This window comes from Antechinus flavipes, chromosome 3, assembly GCF_016432865.1.
Source record: "Antechinus flavipes isolate AdamAnt ecotype Samford, QLD, Australia chromosome 3, AdamAnt_v2, whole genome shotgun sequence".
Lineage (NCBI taxonomy): Eukaryota > Metazoa > Chordata > Mammalia > Dasyuromorphia > Dasyuridae > Antechinus > Antechinus flavipes.
In genome coordinates, this window is record NC_067400.1 from 307,295,863 (window position 1) to 307,321,572 (window position 25,710).

At 35.3% G+C, this 25,710-nt stretch overlaps 1 protein-coding gene and 1 long non-coding RNA gene across 2 annotated transcripts in view; one reads left to right on the forward strand and one right to left on the reverse strand.

Annotated features, from left to right (window-relative positions):
• Window positions 1-13,323: 13,323 nt before the first annotated feature.
• Window positions 13,324-25,710, reverse strand: part of ZBTB20 (zinc finger and BTB domain containing 20) — a 56,653-nt gene continuing 44,266 nt past the window's right edge. Inside the window, exon 3 of the mRNA XM_051985322.1 lies at window positions 13,324-14,971. Within this exon, the coding sequence (XP_051841282.1) occupies window positions 14,550-14,971 (422 nt within the window). The 3' untranslated portion in view covers window positions 13,324-14,549. The remainder of the gene's footprint in view (window positions 14,972-25,710) is intronic.
• The window catches only part of LOC127554087 (uncharacterized), a 51,322-nt gene continuing 44,181 nt past the window's right edge, over window positions 18,570-25,710 (forward strand). Inside the window, exon 1 of the long non-coding RNA XR_007951889.1 lies at window positions 18,570-18,788. This is a non-coding gene — a long non-coding RNA (uncharacterized LOC127554087). The remainder of the gene's footprint in view (window positions 18,789-25,710) is intronic.

Here is a 25,710-nt window from a genome sequence, read left to right on the forward strand (position 1 = left end):
AGGCCTCTTTTCTGGGTAACAGTTTGAAGCTTGTTATAAGCAGTTCAATGTTACCAAAATAAAATCACAAGGAAAAAAAAAACAATGACAATTAAATATCAGATTAGATTATTAAATTAAAATCAATCTGCAGTGCACAACTTTGTGTGTGTGTGTGTGAAAAACATTCATATTAGGACATCTTCTAGGGCTCACCTAAGCAAGAATTAGCTTGGGTAGGGGTAAGGGATGTGGAATATTCAATGATTTTGGAGAACAGTTTTATAATTAATAGCCTTCAATAGACCATTTCTGAAATCCCATATAAGTTTTCTAGGCATTTTGGTGTTCATATGCCCAGTGCCTAGCATAGTGTCTCTCACAAGTAGTAGGTTAACAAGATTGTTGGCTGATAAACTAAATATTTCATCGAGGGATGAATCTGAAACTGCTAACATGTGTATATATGTGAATGTACATAAGTATGTGTTGTGATCTAATCAAGAAGTTGTCTACAAGCAAATTAGTTATATGCTACAACGGAATATGATACCAAGTACTAAAAGACATGACTTTGAACCACTTTGAAAATTCAAACTCCTCCAACAATAATGCAAAGAGCAATGTAGGTTAAATGTACACCGACTGCCTCTTAATTTTTGTTTCATCAGTACATTCAGGGATGGTTGGGACTGAAAAGAATAGGATTAAAGAAGTTGGAACTATTTTGCCTAAAGGAGCAAATTGGTAGATCTGACTCCCTCAAGAAATTTTATTCAAGGAAGAGTGCAATTAGAGAGCTGATTCTGTTTTCTAACATCTTCCCAGTTTTTGGAAACTCTTCAAAACCTTTTACAATATACAGCTAAACATCTTATCAAATGTAAGTCACCAACTTACTTCTCCATATGTTGCTCCTGATGTACAGATTTCCTATTATAGTACAAGGAAGTCAAAACATTCTTCACAGTCATTTTCCTTTTTTGAGTTTTGTCAAAAGCTAACTTGAGGTAATGCTATTTGTTTCCGAAAATTTCTCTGGCATCCTTTGATAAGATTGAGGGAGATCTTTAATCACAGACACACGAGGTTATTTCACCCCTTAATACAACACTGACTGTGAATGTAAAGTGATGTTTTCTCTCATGACAAAGAATTTAGTTACATCTGAAAATTGGCACTGAGAAATCTACTCAGTTACTTTATATTTCTCCTATTCTCTTGGTTTTTATGTCACTATGTTTATTGAAACTTCAATTATTCTAAAAAGCAAGCTTTTTTCATCTTTGCATGCCTATAGTCTAGTACACTACCTTGCAAATCAAGTTGATAAATATTGTTGAATTAAGGTAATGCTAAAAACCAGATTATAAATTTATAGAATAAAAGATAAACCTGAAGCAACTGAAGTTTTTAAAACCACAGAATTCTACTAAATTAAGGTCAAATTACAGCCTTGATGACTGCATTAAAGTTTCATTAAGTAGCTTTTTATTTTTTTCTTTTAATTTTCTGAATTTCTTGCACCTGCTTTAATTAGCAAGGAAATATTTGAAATATATGTCCTGTGTATAGAGAACAAAGCCCAGTCTCCCTCCACAATAACTATCTATAATTCTATGGCCCAGGACCTGTCAATTTGGTTATCTGGTTTTTGTCAAGGAAACGTTTTATTTTTCTTTGCTCAGCCTCAAATTCTTTCTGAGAAAATCCTATTTTTGCCCAGTAGCAAGTGCTGTTACAAAAAGAAGTAAGAAATTTTTGTTGATGGCTCAACTGTAAAATGGAAGCTTTAAGCCATTAGGGCAATAAATGGCAAATGACAGGACATTTCAATGAGTTCAGTGTCCATTAAAGTTAGTATAGAATTCTAAGATTTAAAAACTTTTAGTCGCTTGAGAAGGGGACAGAGAACAAAACAAAATAAAGAACTGCACAAATATTTGCTGAAGTACGTGGTTCACCAATTTTAGATTCTCTAGGTGGAAAACAAAAAGAAAAATTAAAGAAACAAAATTCTACTATTTTTCTATATAAAAGTGATGTCTGCTGGCCTAGTTACTTTGTTAGTTTCACTTTCTTTGAAGGAACTGCATTCTGTGCACACATAATTCTAAAAAACCAGTATGAAAAATAAATTGGCTTTACATCAGTCTGTTTTTCTGATTATTTTTAAGCTTATATTTTCAAGTTCTAAAACTATATATTAGTGAAATGAACTGCAGACTTTTTTTAAAAAATGAATTGTCAAAAAAGCAAGTATATTATGAAGGGAAAAGGAAAAAGAAATCTCATACTCTACTAAATATAAACTATCTTGTTGATGAATATTTCTTTCATTGCTATACTGTTAAGGCCAAATGCTTCTGCTACTACCAGTACAGATAGCATCTAGGCAACCATAAAGTTACAGCTTGAAATTATGCCTCTTTCCAACAATAAAATGTAATCTAGATACTAATTTAAGAACAAAACAGAGATTGTGATAAGAAATCCTGAATTCTTAGTTCAGAGAGAAGTGTATAGACTAATTCTATTAACTTACTCTGAAGTAATTCTTCTGATTGGCTGAGTCAACAGTGGCCCTATGAAAACCAAATCTTCTCTTATATATGTTAGTTTTCAAGACAGAAACTTTTTTTTTTATTTTAGTGATTGACAGGAAAGCTTTTTTAAAAATTGATTCAGAAAAATGCCCTTTGAAAAAGATAGGTGTTTGGGTTCACAGTATAAACATTGTGTATGGAAGAAGGAGGAAGATGGGAGAATGTCTTGATTTCATCTTCATGCTAAGTAAGAGTGGAAGATTATAAGGCCACAAAAATAAGGAAAATGGTGAATTATCTGTTGCTGTGTGGTTCTTTGGATTGTGGCAGCAAAACTCTTCTATTTATCCTCCTTTATATCTCTCTGCAGTTTAGGTGTATAAACTGGTTTGATAAAAAATAAATCTCAAGCTTCAGACCAAACACAGAAATATTTCTGAAATTCAAAGAAGTCTGATTGCTTGCAAACACCTTTAGCACTTCTTCCATCCCACTCTTCTTTCTTTTTGAACTTTCTGGGTTTTATTTGGAAAAAAATATATAGAGCCTCTTAGCCTGTTCAAAATCATGCAGTGCAGTCATACACATCCACATGCATGTACAAACATACACATAGAGAAAATCCGTATGAAATCTGAGAGTCAGAAAAGCATAGTTCAGGAAAGAATCCTGGACTACTCAGAGTATTCTAATCCTGTCTCTGGCTCTAAATATCTTGTTACTTTGGGAAGATCATTCAATCTCTCTGAACTTCAGTTTTCTCATCTGCAAAAAAGGAAGAAACATCACACTTGTTTCATGGGATGTTTGTAGTGAAAAGGAGATAATTTTTGTAGAGTGCTTTACAAGCAGCAAAGCACTCTAAAACATTAACAATTATCTATTAAAAGCACTTTGAAATCTGTAAAATGATATGTAGATGGATCATGGTTATGTAGATCAGAGAGTTGGGGATCACTGATGTAAAAACTTAACTTGGACGATCAACTTCTCAAATTTTCTTATATACTATGACTAACTGTTTTTGAGTTGGTGTTGAAGCTCACATCTAGGTGCAAATTAGGCACTTTGGGAAGCTATAAGAACTTTTTTGTTTGCCAGTTAATTGCTGATTCAAAATAAATCTTTTGTAACATGAAAGAGTCGTTGTAGCCTCCTAAAATATATTTGATTACTGATGGCTTGTTTAGAAAAAGCTTAGACTGATCAAAAAAAAAAAAGACTTAAGACTGATCAAGATCATTTTGGAATACAAATCCTTCTATTACCCTCATGGAGTTTAACTTGTGGAAATCTATTATTTATGGAAAGTTTCATTTGGTTAGAGGAAAAGAACAGGAGCTGAAATCTGCAAAAATGATTATGACCATACTAAACATAATCATTTTTCTTAGTAATGATCTCATCACTTAGTGACCTTATATTTTATTTAAAGAAAAAAATAATTTCTTTGCCTTTTTGACTAAGAGGATTGAAAAAGAATGAATGGTTTAAGCTCATCTGACATTTTCAAATGTGATCAAGATCCTCCTGCTCTTAAAATAACATTGATAAGTTAAAATCTAAAGATAGCATGAAAACAAGATTCACCAAGCCTCCAATTTTAAGTCTACCTGCTTCTGTAGCCTTCTCACCTCAAAGTAGTTTTAGTTTAATGAAAGTTAAAGGTTGTACAAAAAATGAACTGGAGTAGAAAAAATAAGCATTTAGGATTGATTGACTAAACACTTCATCAGTATTAGGATTTTGTTTTCCCCTAATGTAAGTTAAAGAAGTAACAATAAGGAAAAAAAAAAGAGAGATACACATAAAACTCTCCCATTGCCCTAAGTACTTACCACCCTAACTATCAAAATTCACATGGTTCCATGAAGAAAGATAAAAATAGCTTTAAGAGAGCCACAAAGTGAAACTAGAAAATTGAAAACTGAAAAGAACTAGGATTATTCTTTCAGAAAGTAAGCTGAGGGAATTTAACAGGTATGAAAACCAAGCTAAGTTTGACTGCTACTAAAGATAAAGCACAAGAATTTGACATTAAGTGACATTACATGAGACCTGATATAGCCACAAGATTTTTCTGACAATGAAAATTATTAGACACTCAACTTGGTTACTGAGGGTGCAAATCATGGAGCATCTTTAAGTAAACCCTTTTTGTTTGGCCAGGTCATTATACTACATGATTTCTGAAGATCCTGTTCAGTTTTAGTATTCTATAATATACAATGATCTCCGTTGTCATATGCAAAGAGGAAATTGTGGGTCAGGTCTGTCAAGAGCTTTTATAGATTTTATTGGATATATGGATTTTATGGATTTCATTGACTAAAAAAATATACTAGATTAATTAGAGCTTTGGGCCCAAATTCATCTCACCTATAACTTGGAAAAGTCATTTAAACGCCTTGCTTCAGTTTTTCTTCAGCAAACTGAAACTTCAAATTGTTGTTCTATTTCATGGGGAGATTTTGAAGAATAGTTACTTTAAATTACTATGTGCACCTAAAAATGTAACTCTTTAAAGAATCATTATCACAGTCAACACTTGCAAATATTAATGGGACAACCAGACAATAACTGACTTTATACTTCATAAAACAGAAGCCTTTTAAAAACAGCTGTTAGTGGGATAGCTCTTATTGGTCAGATTATATAATGAGTAACTAGTTTCTGGATTGAAAAATTTTAAGGAAAATTAATGGACATGAAAGAAAGAGGAGATGCAGATATTTTACATACAAACACCCCCACACACACAGCCACACACACACCCCCACACACAAACACACACACTTCTTTTGTTCTTTAGAAACTGAGAGGGTCAGCTCAACAGGATCTTTCATGAACATGAACCCCTTCGGTATTAGCCTAATACTATGTTTCCAAAAGTTTTCACTTTCCTATGTTTTGCTAAAATTCTGATCTTAAAAAAATTCTAAAAACCTGTATAGACAATACTGAAGCTGATAATAATATAAAAAAACCAAACTAGAGCCAGTAACAATTATTAAATGCACCAAATTAACTGCAGCAGGTTGGTGATGAATGATAAATGCAAAGATGTGTTTGTCTATCAACTCATGAACATAGGCATATTCAAAAATTAAAATGAATATACTGTAATATATATATTTTGATATAGAGTTGTTATATATAATGTGTATGTTCTAGGTTTCAGAAATACTGCAACGTAGTGTACTGTACTTAAGTAAGCATAGCTAAATAGTAACTCATCTTCTTCCACAAAGTCACTAGTACTGTTAATAATAATTAAAAAAAAAAACTCTGTTATATTTTTTCCAGTAAAAAGAAATACCTATGGTTACAGTCACAGACTTCCTCTGGATATAGAAAGACAATATACATTTTAACAACAACAAAAAGCTGCAACCATATGTAGCCTTATTTAATGAGAAAGGGGAAAAGTCGCCAAAAAAAAAAAAAAAAAAAAAAAAAAAGAAAAAAAAGGAAAGAAACCGCTCTCTGGATTTGATAAACAAAAATAATCTACATGTCATAAAAATAAACTATCTAGTAAGTGAAGAACACAGGAGTGAGAAAATTGGTACCTACTGCTTCCAGGCCACATGCTTTCAAAGTCAACTACGCAAGATGGGATAGTACAACAAACCAGGATGGCATCCTATTTGAAAGACTGAAAAATGCCTGGGCTATCCATGTATACTGCTCTCAGAGATCACAAAACTGTTCTCCCTGACAGTCCATTGGTCTATTAGACACAGTAAACGACTCACTCCTGGAAAGACTTTGGCAAAGGCCACACTGGTTTCAGGAGATACAGCTTGTGGATTACTATAATTCATCACAGATGCAAGAGGCATCAGTAGGTTTTAGTTTGGGAACATAATGTGTGTGTGTGTGTATGTGTGTGTGTGTGCACGCACATGCACTTTATAGGGGAAAGGGACGGGGCATATTTTAGACACAGGGTGGCGTGGGCACGGGTCTTCCCTGCCCAGTGCTCCCTTTCACGCCTGCAAAGATGGTGTGCTCCTTGGGGCTGCTCACTCCTTGCTGGTCTGCCAACTTAATACTTCTGTTCCACTTTCCCCTGAAGGAAACAGCCTGTTACTGTGGGTTTTCTGTGGCTCCAACAAGCTGCCTTTGTTTCTCCCATCTCCCACAGCTTTACAAAATCCAACATAAGAACAGGTGATTGTTTCCTTGGAAAGGACCACAGCACAAATATTCACAATCTGGTGTGTGTGTGTGGGAGGGTGGGGTGAGCAGAACAGTTCTGGAAGCCTGGAAAGGGCTCCCCACCCCCTGAAGGTACATTGCAACCATTCTGTAGCATCTAGGCTTGTGCCTCTGAATGTGCCACAATATGTGCACATAAATACACAGATGACAAGTGTATACATGCATACATGTTGAGAGAGAGAGATCCTGGGAGAAATGGATGATTTCAGTGAAGTGCCATTGAACCACTCCACATAAAAACATTCAAGTTTCTTATGAGTAAGTTACATATGGTCTGTACTATATACTTTCCACGGTCTGGGCTTCTTCCAAGTACCACAAAGCATCATCAGGGACATTGGACGGCACTGTTGCTGCTAGCTAAGGCAAATGAGCAGAAGCATTCTTAGATCTGTGAGACCTTTGCCTCATAGTTAGAGATTTCAGAATATGTTTGGTTGTTACTAAGGAACAGGAAAGTGGAATACAGTTTATCACTAAAAGCACCATATAAAGGTAGGGTATATGTACCAGGTACTTAATTATAAACATTCCTTGACAGCAGTTATGACATATTGGAGTGGGTGAAATCTTTTTTTTTGATTTGGATCTGCACATGAAGTACAATTACTGTCTTGGGCAATAATAAATTTTTATTCTAGTAAGAAGAGTGAGATATGAACTGGGGAGTCAGGAGGCCCAGGCATAGGCCCTGGTTCTGATACTAATTAGCTGTGTGATCCTGGGCAAATCATCGACCCTTTAAAGGCCCCAGTTTTCTTGTCTGTAAAAAGATTGGGTTTGGCTAGGTGCTTTCTAAAGTCCTTTAGAGCTTCAAATTTTTATGGGTTTTTTAATACTTAGTTCATTTTTTCTGTGTTCAACAGATTTAGGGTCTTTGTAAAGCATTTTTTTGAAAAAAGAAAGTCTCTAAATATGAAATAAGTTTGTTTGGGGATTTTTACAATCTCAATGAGATGAATACTTAATATCAGGATTGACCTATTCCAGAGCCTGGGATTTCTTGTATTTTACATAGGGCCTGTAGTTCATTCTATTCAAACTAAAGTTTGAGGAGCACCAAAAAATGAGATGCATATTATTCAAAAGTATATGCTGCAAGGGGCACTCTGCATTTTTTAATTAGTTTTTTTAAAGGAAATATTGAATAAAGTTGGCTATTAAAAGGCATTATTTGATATTTGTTTTATAGAGAGATAATATTTAGACCAATTCCCAGACTTTTCTACCTTAAACTTGCATTCTCATTGACATAGAACAGACAAACGCTTCTCCAATTCTTATAAAGAGCCAATATTCATTTCACCAGACTTTTTTTACCTTGAACCTGCATTATCATCACTGACATAGGAAAAATGAACTCTTCCCCAAACTAGCACCTCCAGAGTGATTACAATTACTTCCTGAGGGCTTGATAACCTCAGCAGTTTTTTTCACCTCTTTGCATTTCTTTACCCTCTAGGCTGCCACATCAGTTTTATGCTCCAGAATAATATTTTAAAATAATGAAAAGTTGAAAAGAAACAGATGCTACCTCCCTCCTCTGACCTCATCCCAAACTGTCTCCACTTCCACCTTCAGGTCCCTATTATAGGACTTTCTGGCTTAAGGCAACAGTCCTATGCTACATTATTTTTTTTGAGAAGAAATTCTAATTAAAGTCACTTCAACTTGGGCTTGACAATTATAACAGCCATCTTTTATAACAACTCAGGGAGGCTATATAAACCTCTGGAATGGAAGAACATTTGATTAGGTAGGGTTATAGATTTTATTCGTTCAGTCTAGTGCTATGCTGTTCCTCTATCTGACTAAGAAGTGATTGCACATCCAGGAAAGCATAGTCCTCATAGTGAAATCACTGGCAATAGTTCTGCTATTATAACAGATGAACAAAAACAAAGTAATCCACTACAAAAACCCAAGCTCTAGGACTCACTGTTACACATGCCATCTGACTTCTAGAAATGGATATGGTATTCAATATAATTCTTCTGAGATCTTAAAAACAAGCATTCATTTTTACCACCCAGTGATTAGAAACCATGCTTGGGGTAGATCATATTTTTTATGGACAATGTTTGCATGAATTCTAGGTTGCTAAAGCTTTTACTTATGGAGATATAGATAAAGTAAAAAGTGGCACATTTACACTTGAGAATCTCAAAATGTCTTGATCTCTAGGGCAGTGTTATTCCCAGTTAGGATTATATTGTCTTTGTTGCCTAAGCACCAGGGTGGAGGCTGGCTTTTGAAAGTCTGCACCAAATAAAAGTCTCTTCCCCCCCCCCCCAAATCAGGAAAAAACACTTTAAAAAAAATGAAATGAAGAAAGGAGAAGGGGAGATGATTATATTTTCAGAGAGATATTTATCCTGGTAGGATTTGATGCTGCAATATGGTAAATTCAGGGGACCAGTTCAGAGTTTTGAAGATTAGATCTACTATGAATTTCTTTACTGCCCTCTTTATAATTCCATTCTAATGTGTGTGTGTTCTAGGTCTGTTCTTCTGTCCTACTTTCCTCCTTCTTCCTTTAAGTACAATTCTTCTCAGATGAGTAAGGTTACTAGAAGACATCTAATAAAAAATACACTTATCTGGAAATGCCAAGAGATCTTTTTGAGGGTTTTCTACCAAACTTTCCAGTTCTTCCTATAGAGAGTTGTTATTTCTTTTTGGTCTCTACAGAATAAAGAGGTAAATTATTTCTGGATGATGCCTACATTTTGAAATATCTTCAATCCCTCTTCCATCACCCCATCTCACAAGTTGTTTCTATCTTTAAAAAAATCTATTACAAAAGTTCACTTATGTGTTAGATCTCCACCAGAAGGTAGTCCTCTTTAGTCTCCCTAATCTCACCACGTTCCAAATGGACTCCTGTATAAAAACCTGGTTCAACATCATTGTGTTGCTGTCTACTCTGGGGATATATGGTAGAGGTATCTTCTCTACAGAATTCCATCTGTTTTATAATCTTACAAATAGTAGAGGGAAAGACCTGGGCAGTCAGAAATTACCTAGATTGAAATTCTGGGCCGAGCACCTTTCTTTCTTAAAGCAGGGGCTGGGAACATTATGAAGAAAGGTTCAACAAGTAGTTACCTAGACCAATCATGGTTGCTTGGTAATATGAAAGAGTTTGTAAGGGTAGGGTGGTTTCATTTCCTCTCAGAGAAGGAAGACCATAGATTATGTGATGATAAGGAGGGCAGAGGACATTAGATGGAAGAGGCCAGTTAGACTATAGTGCAAAGTACATATGTATGTAAAACTCTACGGGCCTCTCAGAGATTATATATGGCATTACCACATTTTCACTATTTTTGCCCTCAAGGAGCAGAGATGATTAGAAATAAAACACTGGTAACTTTTAAGCTATGCACATCATTCAAGCCCCAAATGTTATAGGACTAGGAGCTGCTATGGTGCTTATGTGGAGAGAGAGAGAAAGAAGGATGGTTTTTCAGTTGCTTGTATACAAGGATATATACAAAGAGGCCATATTGAAGAAGGAAAAACTTAGAGTGCTTAAAGTTTCAAATTTAATTTAAATAAATAGAAAAAGAAAGAGTAGATAGTAATTTCAATGGGCATTTGATTCTCCCTAAGATGCCTTTAGATTCAGTACATAAATTCTTCCTCATATGTAGATTTGTATTAAATCCTGTTTCAAGGATTTCCTTAGTAAAAGAGGCTCCTTTAAATGTTTGGACTATAACATTTTGGACTATTTAGGGTGTGTTCACCCAAATATCAGCAATTATTTGTAAAGGAAATGATCCAGGGTTATTTTGATGGGCTACCCTTGTCTGCAGTATTTGGAAATGTTAATCTTTATAAAATGCATCTATTATCCTCTTTTTCTTGGGTGAATTTAGTTCTTGCCAGATTCAATCATTTAAAAAAAAAAGAAGAGAAAATGGAAAATGTGGTTTTTCTTCCTTTATAGACTCTGTCTTTCTCTACCTGCTCAAAAGGAACCTTAATCTGTGGGATTTAGTCCCAGGCTAAGTTTTTGATTTTACTGTCTGAAGAAAAACAAAACAAAAAAAAAAGGTTCCTAGTACTTCACAGTTCATAGATGAACACAGAGCACTAAGGCAACAGGGTTATTTGTTTGGAATGAAAATTAAAGAACTAAAAAGACATTTCCTCATCAGGTTCTTTGCTCTTGATGTAGAAATTCCTCCCTCCTCCCACTTTGTTTTAAAAGTTCAGGATTACCTGTAACCACAGACAGTTTCATCTTCTTCCACTGGGTATAGAATGTTTTGTTTTTTATAATATGAATCCATTTGGAAGGCAGCTTATTTAAGAGACTAGTTTAGTAAAATACTGTACCAGAAGCATCCTTTATCTTCCCAAAAACCAAAACCTGCTTTTCAAATATATGCCTCTTCTTTCATGAAGAGGGCACTGATTATTGCAGGATAGGAGAAGTTCTGGAGGAGAAAACATGCACTAAGAACCTACATCAGCAAAATATATAAAAATGGTACACTACCTCTTACCTACTAACTGATTCACTGAATGGCTATGACCACTGGGGTATTACTCCACCGATAATTTTCTTCTGGTGTATTCTTTTTTAAAAGAGATGGGGAAGGTTGACTATTTTGAACTTCAAGACTGAGTAGAAACTCTAGGGACATTTTGAACTAACTGCTTTAATCTTATCAACTGGATTTTTTTTAAATTTGGGAAGCTAAGGGTTGAATCATGGTCTGAAATTACCTTATAAATCAGCTCTACAGGGGAGAATGGTGCTTCTATATTCATCACTGTGATTCAGTAAAGGTTCTGTTTTAAATGGGCCATCATCAAATGCCACACAAATGTTTAAAGAGAACGTTTTGCATACTTTTCTTTAAAGCCTATGCTGAGTAATTCCATGGTCCTTTCTCTTCTAGGTCTTATATTTTCTTAATTTGCCAAATCTTTTTTTTTAGTCCCAGGAGCTAAATGATTCTTCAAAATATCAATATAATTTCAGAAATATAATTTATTACTTAACTTAGATTCCCTCTATTTGGCAATAAGCAAAAAGTATAGAGAGTGATATGCTATAATGACATTTTTCATCATTGATTAAAGAGACATTTCCTTCCTTCCAAACTCTGAGACAATTTTCTATTACTGTTTAAATAAAGTGAAATTTATATGTCCTTGTCAGTGGTCTCTGAGAAGTCAGTATGAGCTATAGTCTTATAATGAACAATGGGAACCCAAGCCTACAATCATACCTTAAGCCAAACGTCTACTGAATTTATAAAGACTGCAGTGTTGGAATGGATGTCATTCATAATGCAGTTGCTCTAAGAAATACCTTTGGGTGAAACATCCAGGGTTCCAGATGTTAAAAATGTGTAAATAAAATTAATTTAGTTATTATAGAGTTGTCTTTCAGGACATTTTTACAGAATTTTTGTAAATGAAATATTTGGGCATGAAAACTTGAAGGAAAGTTGAATGAAAATACAAAGAAGTTTTGAAACTATATGGCTCTATGAAAACTCTTTAACTTTGTCTCTGCATAATTTGGTTTGGTGCTTCTGCTTTGCCTAAAGACCTACTTTTCCTTAGGGATGCTCTACCATGTCCAGCAATGGAACCACCTGAAAGTTTCAGTTTGGTTTAAGGATTACTATGTTTGAATTGAAATTTCTTCATTATAATGATTCACAAATAGGAAACCTCACCACATGATTTCTGTAAGCAGAGAGGAGAGAAATCCTTGCTAGAAGTAAAGAGTGGTACTTGGAACTCCATAACTGAATGGAAATCATTCAGCACAGGGGATGGGAGAAAGTTCCAGTCTTCCTGGATTACTCCCAGAGTTGGGTCTAAGAAAAGATAACAACTTTTAGATTGTGATCTTTTTGTTTGTTTGGCAGCCTAGATTAGGAGGAATAATGATATAGTGACATACAGAGGGGAGAAAAGTCATTTTGGCATTTATGCTTCTTGGGGTGGGATAGAGTCCAGTGATGCTTTCATGAACTACTTCTCAATAGGGATGACATCTCTGGAAAAGAAATAAGATAGTAGAAACCTGTGAACTTCTCCCAGATGTCCACCAAAAAAAAAAAAAAAAGAGGGAAATTTCTAATGGTCAAACTCTCCAAACTATCTCTGTCTAATAAAGTAAAAAAGAAAAAAATGACTAGAAACTGTAGAATGATAAAATCTCAGTGAACTTTTAGAGAAATCTTTCTGAAAGAATAAAACTCCCTTCCCCAAAAAGACAAGATTTCTAGATGGAACAATTGAAAACAAAACAAAACAAAACAGTGGAGTATTTTTAGCTTGCTATAAGTCAAAGAAGAATTACACATCAACATACAAAGCAGCAGTTCAAATAACAGCAGGGGTAGCTGGCCATGAATGGCCCTCATCAACCCAGGCAATACTTAAAATAATAAAAATGAAGAAAAAAATTTTTTAAAAGATGAAAAAAATCCTTCCTTACTGTCTTTGAAATATCTTTTGTTGTCTTTTTTCCTTTCAATCCAGAAGCAGTTTATCTAACCCTAACAGTCTTGATTTACAAAAAAAAAAAAAAAAAAAAAAAAAGGTATATATTTATAATGAGAAATAAAAGAGAAGGGATTAGTGGCAGTGTATGCAAAACCAAAATGAAAAAAAAAAACCAAATTACTTTTAACAATCTCACTTTTTTTGTTTTCTTTTTTACACAAATACTGTTGTAAATATATTAAAAAAAAATCAGCATTCTATCTGGTAAACGTCACTTTTTGCCCCTCTATAAAATTTTGAATTAAAAAAGTCTTAAGAATTCTGTTATTCCCCCTCCCTCCACTTCCTTTTCCTCCTCCACAAGAATATATCCTGACACATTTTTTTTTTTTTTTTGCAAAGATTGTGGGAAATAATCCTTCTCTTGTACCTAGAACCATAGGTGCAAACTCTGATATCTTTGTTTTATTTGTATTCCTGCTTTTCATGAAAGTCCCTTTTGATTGTGCTGAGGCCCTGGCTCAGCGAAGAAGACACACAGAATAAATACGATAGCCACTGTTGCTTGTTGGCTGTCCAAGTCTTCCTGGCTTCTGCTGAAAGGGGGGGATGGAGAGAAGGGCCAAGGATCGTGGACTGGAGTAGAATCCAGGAGGAGAGCCTGTAATCAGCCTTTCCCACACTGCAAAGATTCCCACACCACCCAACCCATACTCCCTTCCCACCCTCACAGCCCTTTTGTGAAAGCGGACAATGTGGTGGGTGGAAACCAGCAGGGCCTTTTTTCTGGGGTTTCAAAACCAGAAGTGATATTCCACAGTTTTAACTGGATACTGTGAAGTCCAAACGGCCAGAATTATGAAAATGTCCTCTGAAACACTGCAAGCGGTGTACTTAAAGACAGTAGGCCTTTTAGATTTTGTTATATATTTTTTTTTGTAGTGCTCTTCACAAGTGAAAAAAAATTTTTTTTAATTTTTTAAAAAATTTTTTGTAAAGAAGGGTTGTATTTAGAGGCCAGTAGCTAGAGATCCAACCAGTGGACCTCCTGAAGCACTACCGGGCCTTAAGGCCACCATCCAAGGGAGATTGGGAAAACTATTATTCACCCAGCCTCCGGAAATGTAATGTACCAGCAGGCAAAAAACAGTTCTTCATGTAGTAGAAAATGAAACGAAACAAAAACAAAAACAAAAACAAAAAAAGTAAAAATGAAACCAAAACATTTCTTAAATTCTAGTGCCATAGCTTTTTTTTTTTTGTTTTGTTTTGTTTTGTTTTGTTTTGTTCATAAGAAAGAGAGAAAGATACTACTTATCCATCAGACACATGCATCCTCATGTGGTCGTTGAAGTGCTCGATTTGGTCAAACTTAGCTGGGCAGACGGAGCAGACGTAAGTGGTCCCCTCCGTGCAGGCCACCACCCCGGTGGGGCCGGCTCTGGCACCAGGACCTGTGCCAGTGGGTGGGGTGCCATTGCTGGCACTGTGCAGGGCCACGTGGCGCTCTAGCAGGGTCTTGTGGGAGAACTTCTTCTTGCAGATATAGCACTCATAGGATTTCTCCCCTCGGTGGAGCCGCATGTGGACATTGAGGGAGCTCTTCTGGGTGAAGCGCTTGTTGCAGATACTGCACTGGTAGGCCCTCACGCCTGTGTGTGTCACCATGTGCTTGATTAGATAATCCTTCAAGGAGAAGGAACGCCAACAGATGCTGCATTGGTGGGGCTTCTCACCTGTCCATTCGAGAAGAGACAGAAAGCAAGCAAGAGAGAGCGAGACAGAGCAGGAGAAGAAGAAAATGAAAGAAAAGAACCATCACATAAAATGTTGACTCTACCCCACTTCCCCCCAAAAAACCATCTAACTTGTTTATGGCTTTCCTTTGGTTTGCAAGGTCTGCTCTCCTCCTATTCAGAAAAAGCTTTTGTTGAAGTCAGCTCATGTTCTGGTAAGTTTACTAGTGGTTTACAATTTCTTGCCCCAAATAATTCTCCTAACTGAAAGCTACAAGATACCCTTTTTGCAGAGAGATTTTAAAGGTTGACTTATGGCTAGAAAACAAAACAAACAAAAACCAAATAGGATTTCTTAAGAGGACATATTTTCTGTATGGTGGACTTCCACAAAAATTATAAATATAAGGGAGGGTGAAAATCGATAGAGGAAAACTATGGCTGTCTGAATGAGTCATTTTGGATAACTGTCATTTTTGAAATAGATATGAACCTTCTTTTTAAGTACCAAAACATTATTTCAACTGTACTGAAAATTTTTTTTCCAAAATGCTTTATATCCATCTTTACCTTAGTAGTAGAGGCAGTGAGAATAATTTAACATAAATTAGCATTTTTTTATGGCCACAGGTCTAAAAATCTAAAAACTTTGAAGGGTGACATACAGTTCTCAGGTAAGGCTCTTTGCCCAGATATGAAATAGCTATAGTTTTCTAGAGGTTGAGTCTCTTGTCTCTTCCCTTCCTGTCTTGTATTGTTCAGTTTGAAATTGGGCTTTCAGTTTCTATGGTGAACTTTCTCTATCCATGCACATTTCCTGAAACTTGAGTGTCTAAGACAATACATTTCCTCTTTCCCTCCATAGCAGAATTCTTCTTTCCTTTTAAGTCATGACCCAAGACTACTAGTCTGTTTGAAACCCTTCCTGATCTCCTCACTTGCTTAGGGTCCTGCCTACCAAGCTACCTTGTATTCAACTAAAGTGTGTGTGTATATTTGTATATATCTATACTCTCTTTATCCTGCCTCTCTTTGCTGTCTGCCATCATTAGAATGGGAGCTCTTTGTGGTAGGGATTTTTGTATTCTTTGTATTTGTATCTTCAGCATCTGTCATAGCAGACACTTAATAAATACTTGTCAATAATTGTTTAATTTGTCCAGACTCACATAGGCAGTATCTGGCAAGAGTCAAACCTGAATCCAGGACTTCTTGATTGAGAACAACTCTCTCTCCAATAAGCCAAGGGGCTGTCAGATCTTTAGGTGTCACTTTTCAAAGCTGTCAGGATTTCTATTTTCAGGAGCTTCTTTTTCTCTTCTTATTTTAATGTTTCTGATCTTTTTTTGGTGTTAGAAATCAAATAACCAAGCAAGTTAGAATTGTATCTAAGAATAAGGGTCTGATGCACTTTCTTTTTATAAAGCATATAAGCCTTAATACAAACATGGACTTTGGATGCTTGGAGGCCTCCCTTTTTGGGAGGGGGCTGTGTATTGTTTACTTCTTGGTTTTCAGTCCTATTTTAGATAGGGGACACATTAAATGACTTGTACTTTGCATCTGATGCCATGGTTGCTTTTAATTCTATGGAATAAACGGTCTCCCCCAGGATAAGCTTATCACTTTTAAATTCACTATCATACCATTAACTCCAAGATCTTGTCACAAGGACTCCCTCATTTGGAAGGCTGGAAATCCTGCTTATGATGAGGGTAAAAATTGGACTCTCAGCTTATTCCACTTTGCATCATCTGCTCTGCCTGGTTTCAGCTCCATGTAACAAAATACCCTGGGTGTCCCCCTCTCCTCTTTCTATTCCATCACCTCCCTGCACCTCTTCCTGACTCTTTTTGTATATTATCTTCCTCTTTTAAATGTAACAACAAAAGTTATTCAGAAAGTATATCCACAGTAGATATTCCAGTCTATAAATTAAAGCACTTCTAAATATTTCAATCTTCCATTAATGTCTATATTAAGAAAATTCCACCATCTATTCTAAATAGCAAAGGCAAGACATTTACTTTTAAATTCAGCCTATATTAGTAGGCACTCTTAATGAATAAATTCTCTGGCTGAACTCTATTGTTTCCTCTATTTTGAGGATGCTTTGTAAAAATGACAAATCTTAAAGATAAAATATTTCTTTAAGTAAAAAGTTAATTAAGCTTTTCTGAGATATTTAGTCTGAAATGGAACCCATTCAAATAATTACATCCTTTAATTTTTTTAACTTTAGTTATTGCTTAATGTTTTCATCTCTCATCTTTTAATTCCACATTTTTTTTTCCTTTTGCCCACTGTTTATGAGTCTGAACTGTACTAGCTAAAATGAAACAGGGTTAAGAAAAGACTTAAAAAAAAATACAGTGAGTTTGAGAACTTAAAAAGGTCTACTAACCTTAGTGCTTTTTCAGCTTGGTGAATAAGCACCATCACTTGCCTGGATAGTTAGGAATACTGCAGATTTGATCCTTATCTATCCAGGAAGATGTTTTTGAAAGGGACAGTTTTACTTTTATTCCAGAGGTTTTACTGAGACAACCAAAGGGCAACTAACTGGGTGGTACAGGCCTAGGTTTAGAGCAAAGAAGACCTGAGTTCAAATGTGGTCTCGGGTATCCATTTGCATGACATTTCTTAGGCCAAAGAAAATCACAGCTCCGGACCCCTCAAAAAAATTTACCTGAAATAGATATAAGGGACTTGAATGAAGGAGGACCTTTTTTTTTTTAAAAATTTTTTTTTTTTTTATTTTAAAACACTGGTACAAAGTAATGGAGAAATGTGAAAATGGAGCTAGAATAATTTTCTAAAGGGGGAGAAATGGCAAGATGGCTTTGTAATGAAGAACTATACAATATATCTGGGATACTCATAACTTATTATAGGGAGAAAGCTCAAAGAATTGACTATCTAAACTTTGAAAATAGTCATCATCAAATATTTGACATGATGGAGGAAGGCAGATGTATGAGTAATCCGAAAGGCAAAAGACATTCATATTTGTGATTTTTTTTTTTTTTGATAGCAGACTAATTATGTTTGGCTTATATTTGTATTGGTCTACATTTCTTAGTTGAAGAAAAGAGTCAATAAATGAGTTGGGTTTTAGAAGAAAGCCAACCTGGGATTAAAAAGGTTGCTTCAAAAAATCCACAAAGTAGATAATTCACATGCACACACAATAAATGAGAGTTCATGATATAGCTTACTTTCAATTATACATACTAATGGAAAAGAACATTAGCATGAATAATACAAGATAGCAAATCCATAAGCTTTAGAGAATTTCTTTAATGCCAGAATGGCATTTAAATCTTATAGATGGACAGCCCAAACAGAAAAAAAAAATTAGAGCTTGAAGGCAGTTGGAGGGGTGGGAGTGATGAATTTGGATACTATCCTGCAGCCTTTTTGATTCCCTACCCTCCAAATAGTCTCTTTTCAATTCCTTAAATTGGAACAAGGAGCAATGGTGAGATAGCTAGAGAGAAGGCTATAAAAACCATGCCATTTGACTGAAATATAAGAGACATTTTTGCATTAAAACACACACACACACACACACACACACACACACACACACACACACACACAACTGCACTTCACAGTCACTTATGATCATGACACCCAGATGCTGAATAGCTGGGTTCTGTGTTCCTGACTCAACAAACAGGAGAGTTTCCTACTAGCCCCTTAAGGAACATTGCCTTATTGTTTAAGAGAATGTTTGGGAGTTATCACAGTCTCCTTCCGTCTCCAGGCCTTCTCTCCAAGGCTGGTTGTTATGTTAATCTTGGACAATTAAGAGGTTAGTAAAGAGTACCGTAGAGGAAGTTGGAACCTATTATACACCAAGATAATAAGAGAACTTAGATGAGACTGGAAATAGACTAAGGTTTTATAAGGTGACAGGTGGGAAAAGAAGGAGGAGAGAGCCAGCCAGGGAATGTAATGAGTCAGGAAAAGTGGCTACAGGGCTGTCTGGGCAGTAGTGCAGGAGGCAGGCCCTCGTGTGAGCTCATAATCTTAATGTAGCTAATGACTTGACTGCAGTTCTAAAAAGGTTTAACACCGACTGTGGACCTATTTCTCTGAACTTTATAAGGTTCCTCCCAACTCCAAAGGGGTCTATTATCTTAGAGATACTCAATAGGGGAAGGGGTACAGGTAGACTAATGGACTTTCAATCATGGTCTACATTAATGAAGTGCTTAAAAATTTGAGAGGCAAGTAATTGTAAGGATGGTCCCTGCTGTCTAACTACTGAGACAATGGTAGTCTATCCTGAACCTATTTCTGACTCTTAGTTTGTTCTTGTATGTCATTTTTGTGTCCCTCAAACAAAGGAAAGCTAATCATCAACATCATTAGCTTAAAATACTCACAGCTTTAGCAACAATCCAAAATACCTTTAACTTAAGAATTTTTTTCCAAAAATCTGAGATTAACCTGTTTTAACTCATTTTTTTTTCTCACCATTCTTTAATGAGCCATGTTTGTTGTTTTTGGATGAGTGAGGGGCACTGGACCTGTGATTTTATCTATGTTAATGGTTCCTGGTGAAGACCTTACTCTTTCAATTTCTAGAAATACTTTCGGTGCAACTGCCTGGAAACACTGAAAAGCTGGATAGCTTGCCAAGGATCATATACATGGCCAATATGTGTAGAGATAAGCTTTGAGATCCGACTTTCCTGACTTCTCAACTCTTTACAATAGTGGTGTAATTCAAAGAAAGTGGTATCAAACTCACAGAAATGGGGCCAATTATTCACACATGAGAATCCCTGCTGAATTCATATCAACTTAGTTTTAAATGTTTTTCTGTTTCTATGATTTTATTTCATTTGTTAAATATTATCAATTACATTTTAATCTGGTTCAGAAAATATTGTGGTCTGTTTAACACCTCTGCTCCAGATACTCCTATCTCTGTTCAAATGACAGGAAGAGAAGTTAAGTCTTACAAAGTCACCAAATAAGTTAATAGTAGCACCAAGGCAAAAAAAAGATTTCTTTTTCAATTTCTGAATTTCATGCCACTCTTTCCTTGCCCTTTTGGTGTGCAAAATGTGTTTCATAAATTCAAGATATTACCTGGTGATTCACCACCATATACACCACCAAACATGCCTCCTAAATGACATTAGACTATAACAAGACTTGGGGCTTTGGGGATACAAGAGTTCCAAATGGAAGGTCAATCTCTCTTCTCCTATTTACATTTTTATAATTAATAAATTATTTTAAATTTTTTTTGGCACACAATTCCTACATTCTTCCTCTGGATTTCAATTTCTTCAACTGTAAAATGAGTATCAGAGGGAGAATGAATTAGATAAACTTTAAAGTCCATTCGCTTTTATTATTTTAGATTGGTTCTAAAACTAAATAGTCATATAGTTGACAGTGTAAATATATGAAAAGAATGAAGCGTACATCAAGCACTCACACAGGCACTTGCTAAGTGCTTTACAAATTTCAGCTCCTCTGATCCTCACAACAACCTTGGCTAGTGGGATGTATTATTATTTCCATTTTAGAGTTGAGAAAAACAAAAGAAACAAAAGTTAATTGGCATGTTCAAGGTAGTCACTCAGGTACTAAGTGTATGAGGTTAAATCTGAACTCAGGTCTTCCTGACTCTACCAGTGGCGCCACCTACCTGCCAGAAATGTGGTATATTCACGAAGAGGTATATAGCATTTTTATATAATGATTATTATAGTATAATGACACCATTATTTATATAATTGTATTATTATTCCACAACCAAAGCCCATCTCTGATTCCATAATGTAGAATGGAGTTTATTGAAATGTAAACTCTATCAGGTTTTTAACAAGATAGAGAGCTTTTGGGTATGGATCCAGTAATAAAATGAATGCACTGTACCTGAGGACTAGTCTAGCAAAGGGAAGAAAGGCCCATCACCAGTCCAACTACAGAAAGTGGAATTTTTTTCTTAGCCACAGTGATTTTGATAACCTGCCATGTTCCAATCTGCCATGATGGAAGCAGCACCCATGCTGATGAAATCACAACTCTTTAAAGCCCTGTTTTATTTATACTACTATTATTGTGACTACTGACAGTAAGAATGACATTTGGAAAGTCTGAGATAATAAGAGAAGAGAGGAAATACCTCTTGGATGTTTGGTAGAGGCTCTCTGGAAAATTTTCAGGGGGAGGTAAAAAGAATGGCATGAAGTCAGAAAGTGTGGAAGGGATATCCTCTTCCCCAAGTGAGGCAGTATGCACATTATAAGGCTACAAATGAATTACAATAGCAAAGAAGTTATTATTAGATCTTACTGTTCAACCATCAAAACTTCTTGGGCTAACAGGCAAAACGATCACTTAATTAGATGGAAAAAAAAAAAGACTTGTTTCTAACAGTTTTATAATATTCTTTTGGTCTGAATGTAGGCTTTATTTTACTTTCCCACTTATATTTTATAAAACTTAGGTGAAACTATAATTGTTATTTTTCAGTGTATATCTGCCATATTATTTTCTTGTAAAAAGTATCTTATTTTAGGGGTACAAACTGTATTCAGAATCAATATAATCGTTAACAGTAGCAAAAAAAAAAAAATCTTTCTTTAATTGGAATGATCCATTAGTATTTCATGATCTCATTAAGAAGAGATATCAATTCAGGAAAAACAAACCAATAGGCTCAAATCTTTGTTGTCAGCTCTAGTTCTATGACACATAGCTTTTCTTACCATATTTTTTCCCCTTGGTTGTCTTTGTTACTTCCTTTCTCTCATTTCTTTTAAGACAGAAATGGGAAACAAATTTCAAAAATTGGATTGGTATTGTCCTATAGTAGGTACTTAATCTTACGTAAGTAAGCCTAGAAATGTGCAGGCTAGGTATTTCAGTGGATACAATGTCAGGCCCAGAGTTAGGAAGACTCATTTTCCTGAGTTCAAATCTGGCTTCAGACACTTCCTAGCTGTGACCCTGAGCAAGGCACTTGACCCTGTTTGCCTCAGTTTCCTCATTTGTAAAATGAGCTGGGGAAGCAAATGGCAAAACCTCTCCAATATCTCTACCAAGAAAAAAACAAGTAGGGTCATGAAGAATCACACGCAACTCAAGAATTGTACATGACTCCACAACAAGAAGTTATATCAACGTCAAAAGCCAAATGAGGTTTGCTCTAGTTTGCAATTTGGGTTTTAGAATATGGACAAGAGACATAAGCTAAGCAAAGAAGGAGAGCTCTGTCTAGAAATGGAAGAACATTAGGAGAATGTTTCTCTAAGATTTGGTCAAGTGGAAAAAGAGCTAAATTTGGAATTGAAGATCCAGGTTCAAATCCGACCTCGGATACTACCTCTGTGACCTTGAGCTAGTCATTAAAGCTCTCTGAGCCTCAGTTACTTCATTTGTAAAACAGGAAAGTGGGGATGAGAAAAGTGGGATGAGAGAGGGTCTATGGGTCCCTCCAATTCTATTATCTTAGGCTCTCATGATTGACTGTCTTTCTCTATTACATGGAACTGGGGCTTTTCATAGGTGAGTGTCTTACCCTCTAGCTAGTGATGTTATAGGTTGTAAGGAAAGTAAAAAGTCTATATATTATGAAGACAATCTTTTGTTCAAGAAGAAAGAGGTAGTAGCAATATGGAGATCTCTGTAATATGCTCTCCAGATGAAAAAAGTAGAAGTTATAAAAGGAATAGTGAATAGAATGGATTTATATATGTCTTTCTTTAAATCTCACTGTTAAGTATATCAACATTTTCATAGCATCCATGCTTTTTGAAGCCTAGGTCTTCACTAAAATTTAATTTTTTTCCAAAAACTGAAACTTACTACTAGGATTTACCTGAAAAGGTTTGATGGTAGTGTTACATCCATCTTGAATAGTAACTTATCACTTACAGTGATACTTGTTATTTCCCAATTACATAGCTAGGTAAGGAACTAATGAGACGAAGTATTTAAAATATGTTTAGTTCCTTGGAATATACAATTATGCATGTTTGTATATACAAAATATGCAAGGCATATGTTAGTCTAGCCTACACTGAACATATGACTCTGAGGGAGGAAATCACTTCTTTGGAAGTGAATGAATACATCAATGGAACATTTGGCCTTCTTTCCCTCCTTCCTCTTTTCTTTCCTATCAACAAATGTTTATTGAGTCCTTTCTATGTTCAAGGAATGACTGGGTAAACTACTTTGAGAAATACAAAGACATGTAAATCATAATTCTTTCCCTCAGGAAACTTAAAATTTAGTACAAGATATAAACGCTCTCTCTCTCTCTCTCTCCATACACACACACACACACACACACACACACACACACACACACACACACACACACAAACATATATATGATGTACATATATATAATATGTGAGTACATATATACATGTATAAAACTACGTGTGTGTGTGTGTATAAATATAAAACTACAATGTAACCACAATACCAGGCTGCAATATGAATGCTACAAAGTTCTTAGAACTAGAAAGGGTCTTGGATCATGAAGTACGATGCCTTCAGATTTTGCATAGAAGTAAATGGATGCTCAGTCAGTAAAGTGACTTGTCCAAAGAATTCCATATTTATAAGATGATAGACTTAGAACTTTGAGACCATCTAATTTGATCCTCTCATCATTATAGATGAGATCACAGGATAAGTAAGGGGTTGTGGTCAGTCAAGTTCACACAGGTTATTAACAAAGTAAAGATGTGAATCCAAGCCTTCTTAGTCTACATCTAATTCTCTTTTCAATGATCTATACAATATTAAATAGATATAAATAATTATGTTTTACATCTTCTAAAATTTGAGAATTACAAGCCTGATAACAAGATTAGGACATAGAATAATGATGATTGAATTTTTAAAAAATTTCAAATCTTAGATTTTTAATTTTTTTAGTTCTAGACTTAATGAATACCAAATAAAACTAACATTTTCATAAATGTAGTAAAACCAAATGAAGCCTGAGTATAAGCTATACATCTCTGTTATATAGTGTTTGTTTTTTTTTTTTAAATAATAAATTCTACACAAAATTGTCCTGCTTTTCTGTGATTCTTTCTGGCTTTTTGTTCTGATTCTATTTTGTTTTTTTTCTGAATATTAAAAATGAATACTTCAATGACTCAAGTTTCTTCTTTTTAAATTTGGCAACCTTATTTGGATTTGGTTTAAATGGGGCAGGAAAAAGAAAATTACCATTGGAAATCCCACTTGGCACTACTGTGTAAGTGGTCTAGTCCAACATATGAGTATTAGATCTCATGACAATGTCTCTTGGTGAATGAACCATTTTTATAACGCTACAAACCACTGTAACAGTCAAAAAATAATCTGCATTTATGATCCTGGCCAAAAGTCAAAGGTGAATCTTAACTGTTGGACCCACTCTGATTTTTCTTTTTTTTGTTGTTTAGTCATTTTCAGTCATGCCCAACTCTTCTTGAGTCCTTTTGGGTTTTCTTGGTAAAGATATTGGAATGATTTGTCATTTTCTTCTCTAGTTCATTTTACAAATAAGGAAACTACGGCAAATGGGGTTAAGTAATTTACTCTGCGTCACAGAAATAAAGGATCTCAGCTGGATTTGAACTCACAAAAATCAGTCTGACTGACTCCAGGCCTTTCACTGCATTAACTAGCTGATCTCTCTACTTTCAACCTAGTCTTCTCTCTGGGTTTTTGAGACTAAAATAATGTAAAAGGGACAGTTAAGCTAGCTATCACAGAAGAAAGGATGATAAATACATTTTAGTTAAATGACAACATTGGACGCCAGCTCTTGGAGATTCTTTATTGAAGAGTGCATGCATTTGTGTAGCTACCACTTTAAAAAACTGAGATTAGATGGGAACCAGTTTTTCCTTCTGGCTTGGCCATATGACATATATACTGGGGGGCTTGAAAGGCTATATATCCAAATGAGAATTATGTGTTCTAAGGTGATAGTTATCATGTCCTGAATTATCATGGAGGGGGTAAACCCACATTCTTGGAGGAAAACGAATGGGACAAATGTATCATCCAAAGTAATCAATTTTAGCAGATCCAGATGGTCAGTCAAAAGAAAATATTGACTACAGAGCCTTTGCCAAATTTTAATAAGATTCAGGATTTGCCCTACACATTATATTAGACGGATTAAGCATTTCCTTAACCTTGCAATTAGAATGATTCTGTATGAAAAAGCTTTCTCACAATTAGTTGGTTCTCCTCAATGGAAGCTTTTAAGGTAAGGCAAAATGATCACTCAAGCATGTGGTAAAAGAATTCTTTTTCAGATAGACTGGACTTAATGGTAACTGGGGACCCTTACAACTCTTAAAATTCTGTGATTCTTGACTTTGACTTATGTGACTGTTTTTATATGCTTTTTTGATGCCCATTTCCTCTTTTGTTGGTTTAGTTGGGAAGGTGCCTTCAAAAGTTGTGCTTATGGTAGCATATACTCAAGTACCTCTGACATTCTTGTAGAATATTTGGAAAGTTTGTTTCTATCAACGCCTATTCTTCCTTCTATTTTTTTTTTTTTTTGATCCATTTGGAGATGTATGACTTCAAGGGCTATGGTGACAACAGTGGCAGAAAAAAAAAGATGCTTTTTTTTTTTCTTAGAGTAATTGCTATTCCCCCTTTGGCCCATAACTGATATGGACTGCAAGCTAAAGTAGAGCAAATACTGAGACTTTAATCCTTTCCAGAAGTGTCTGGAA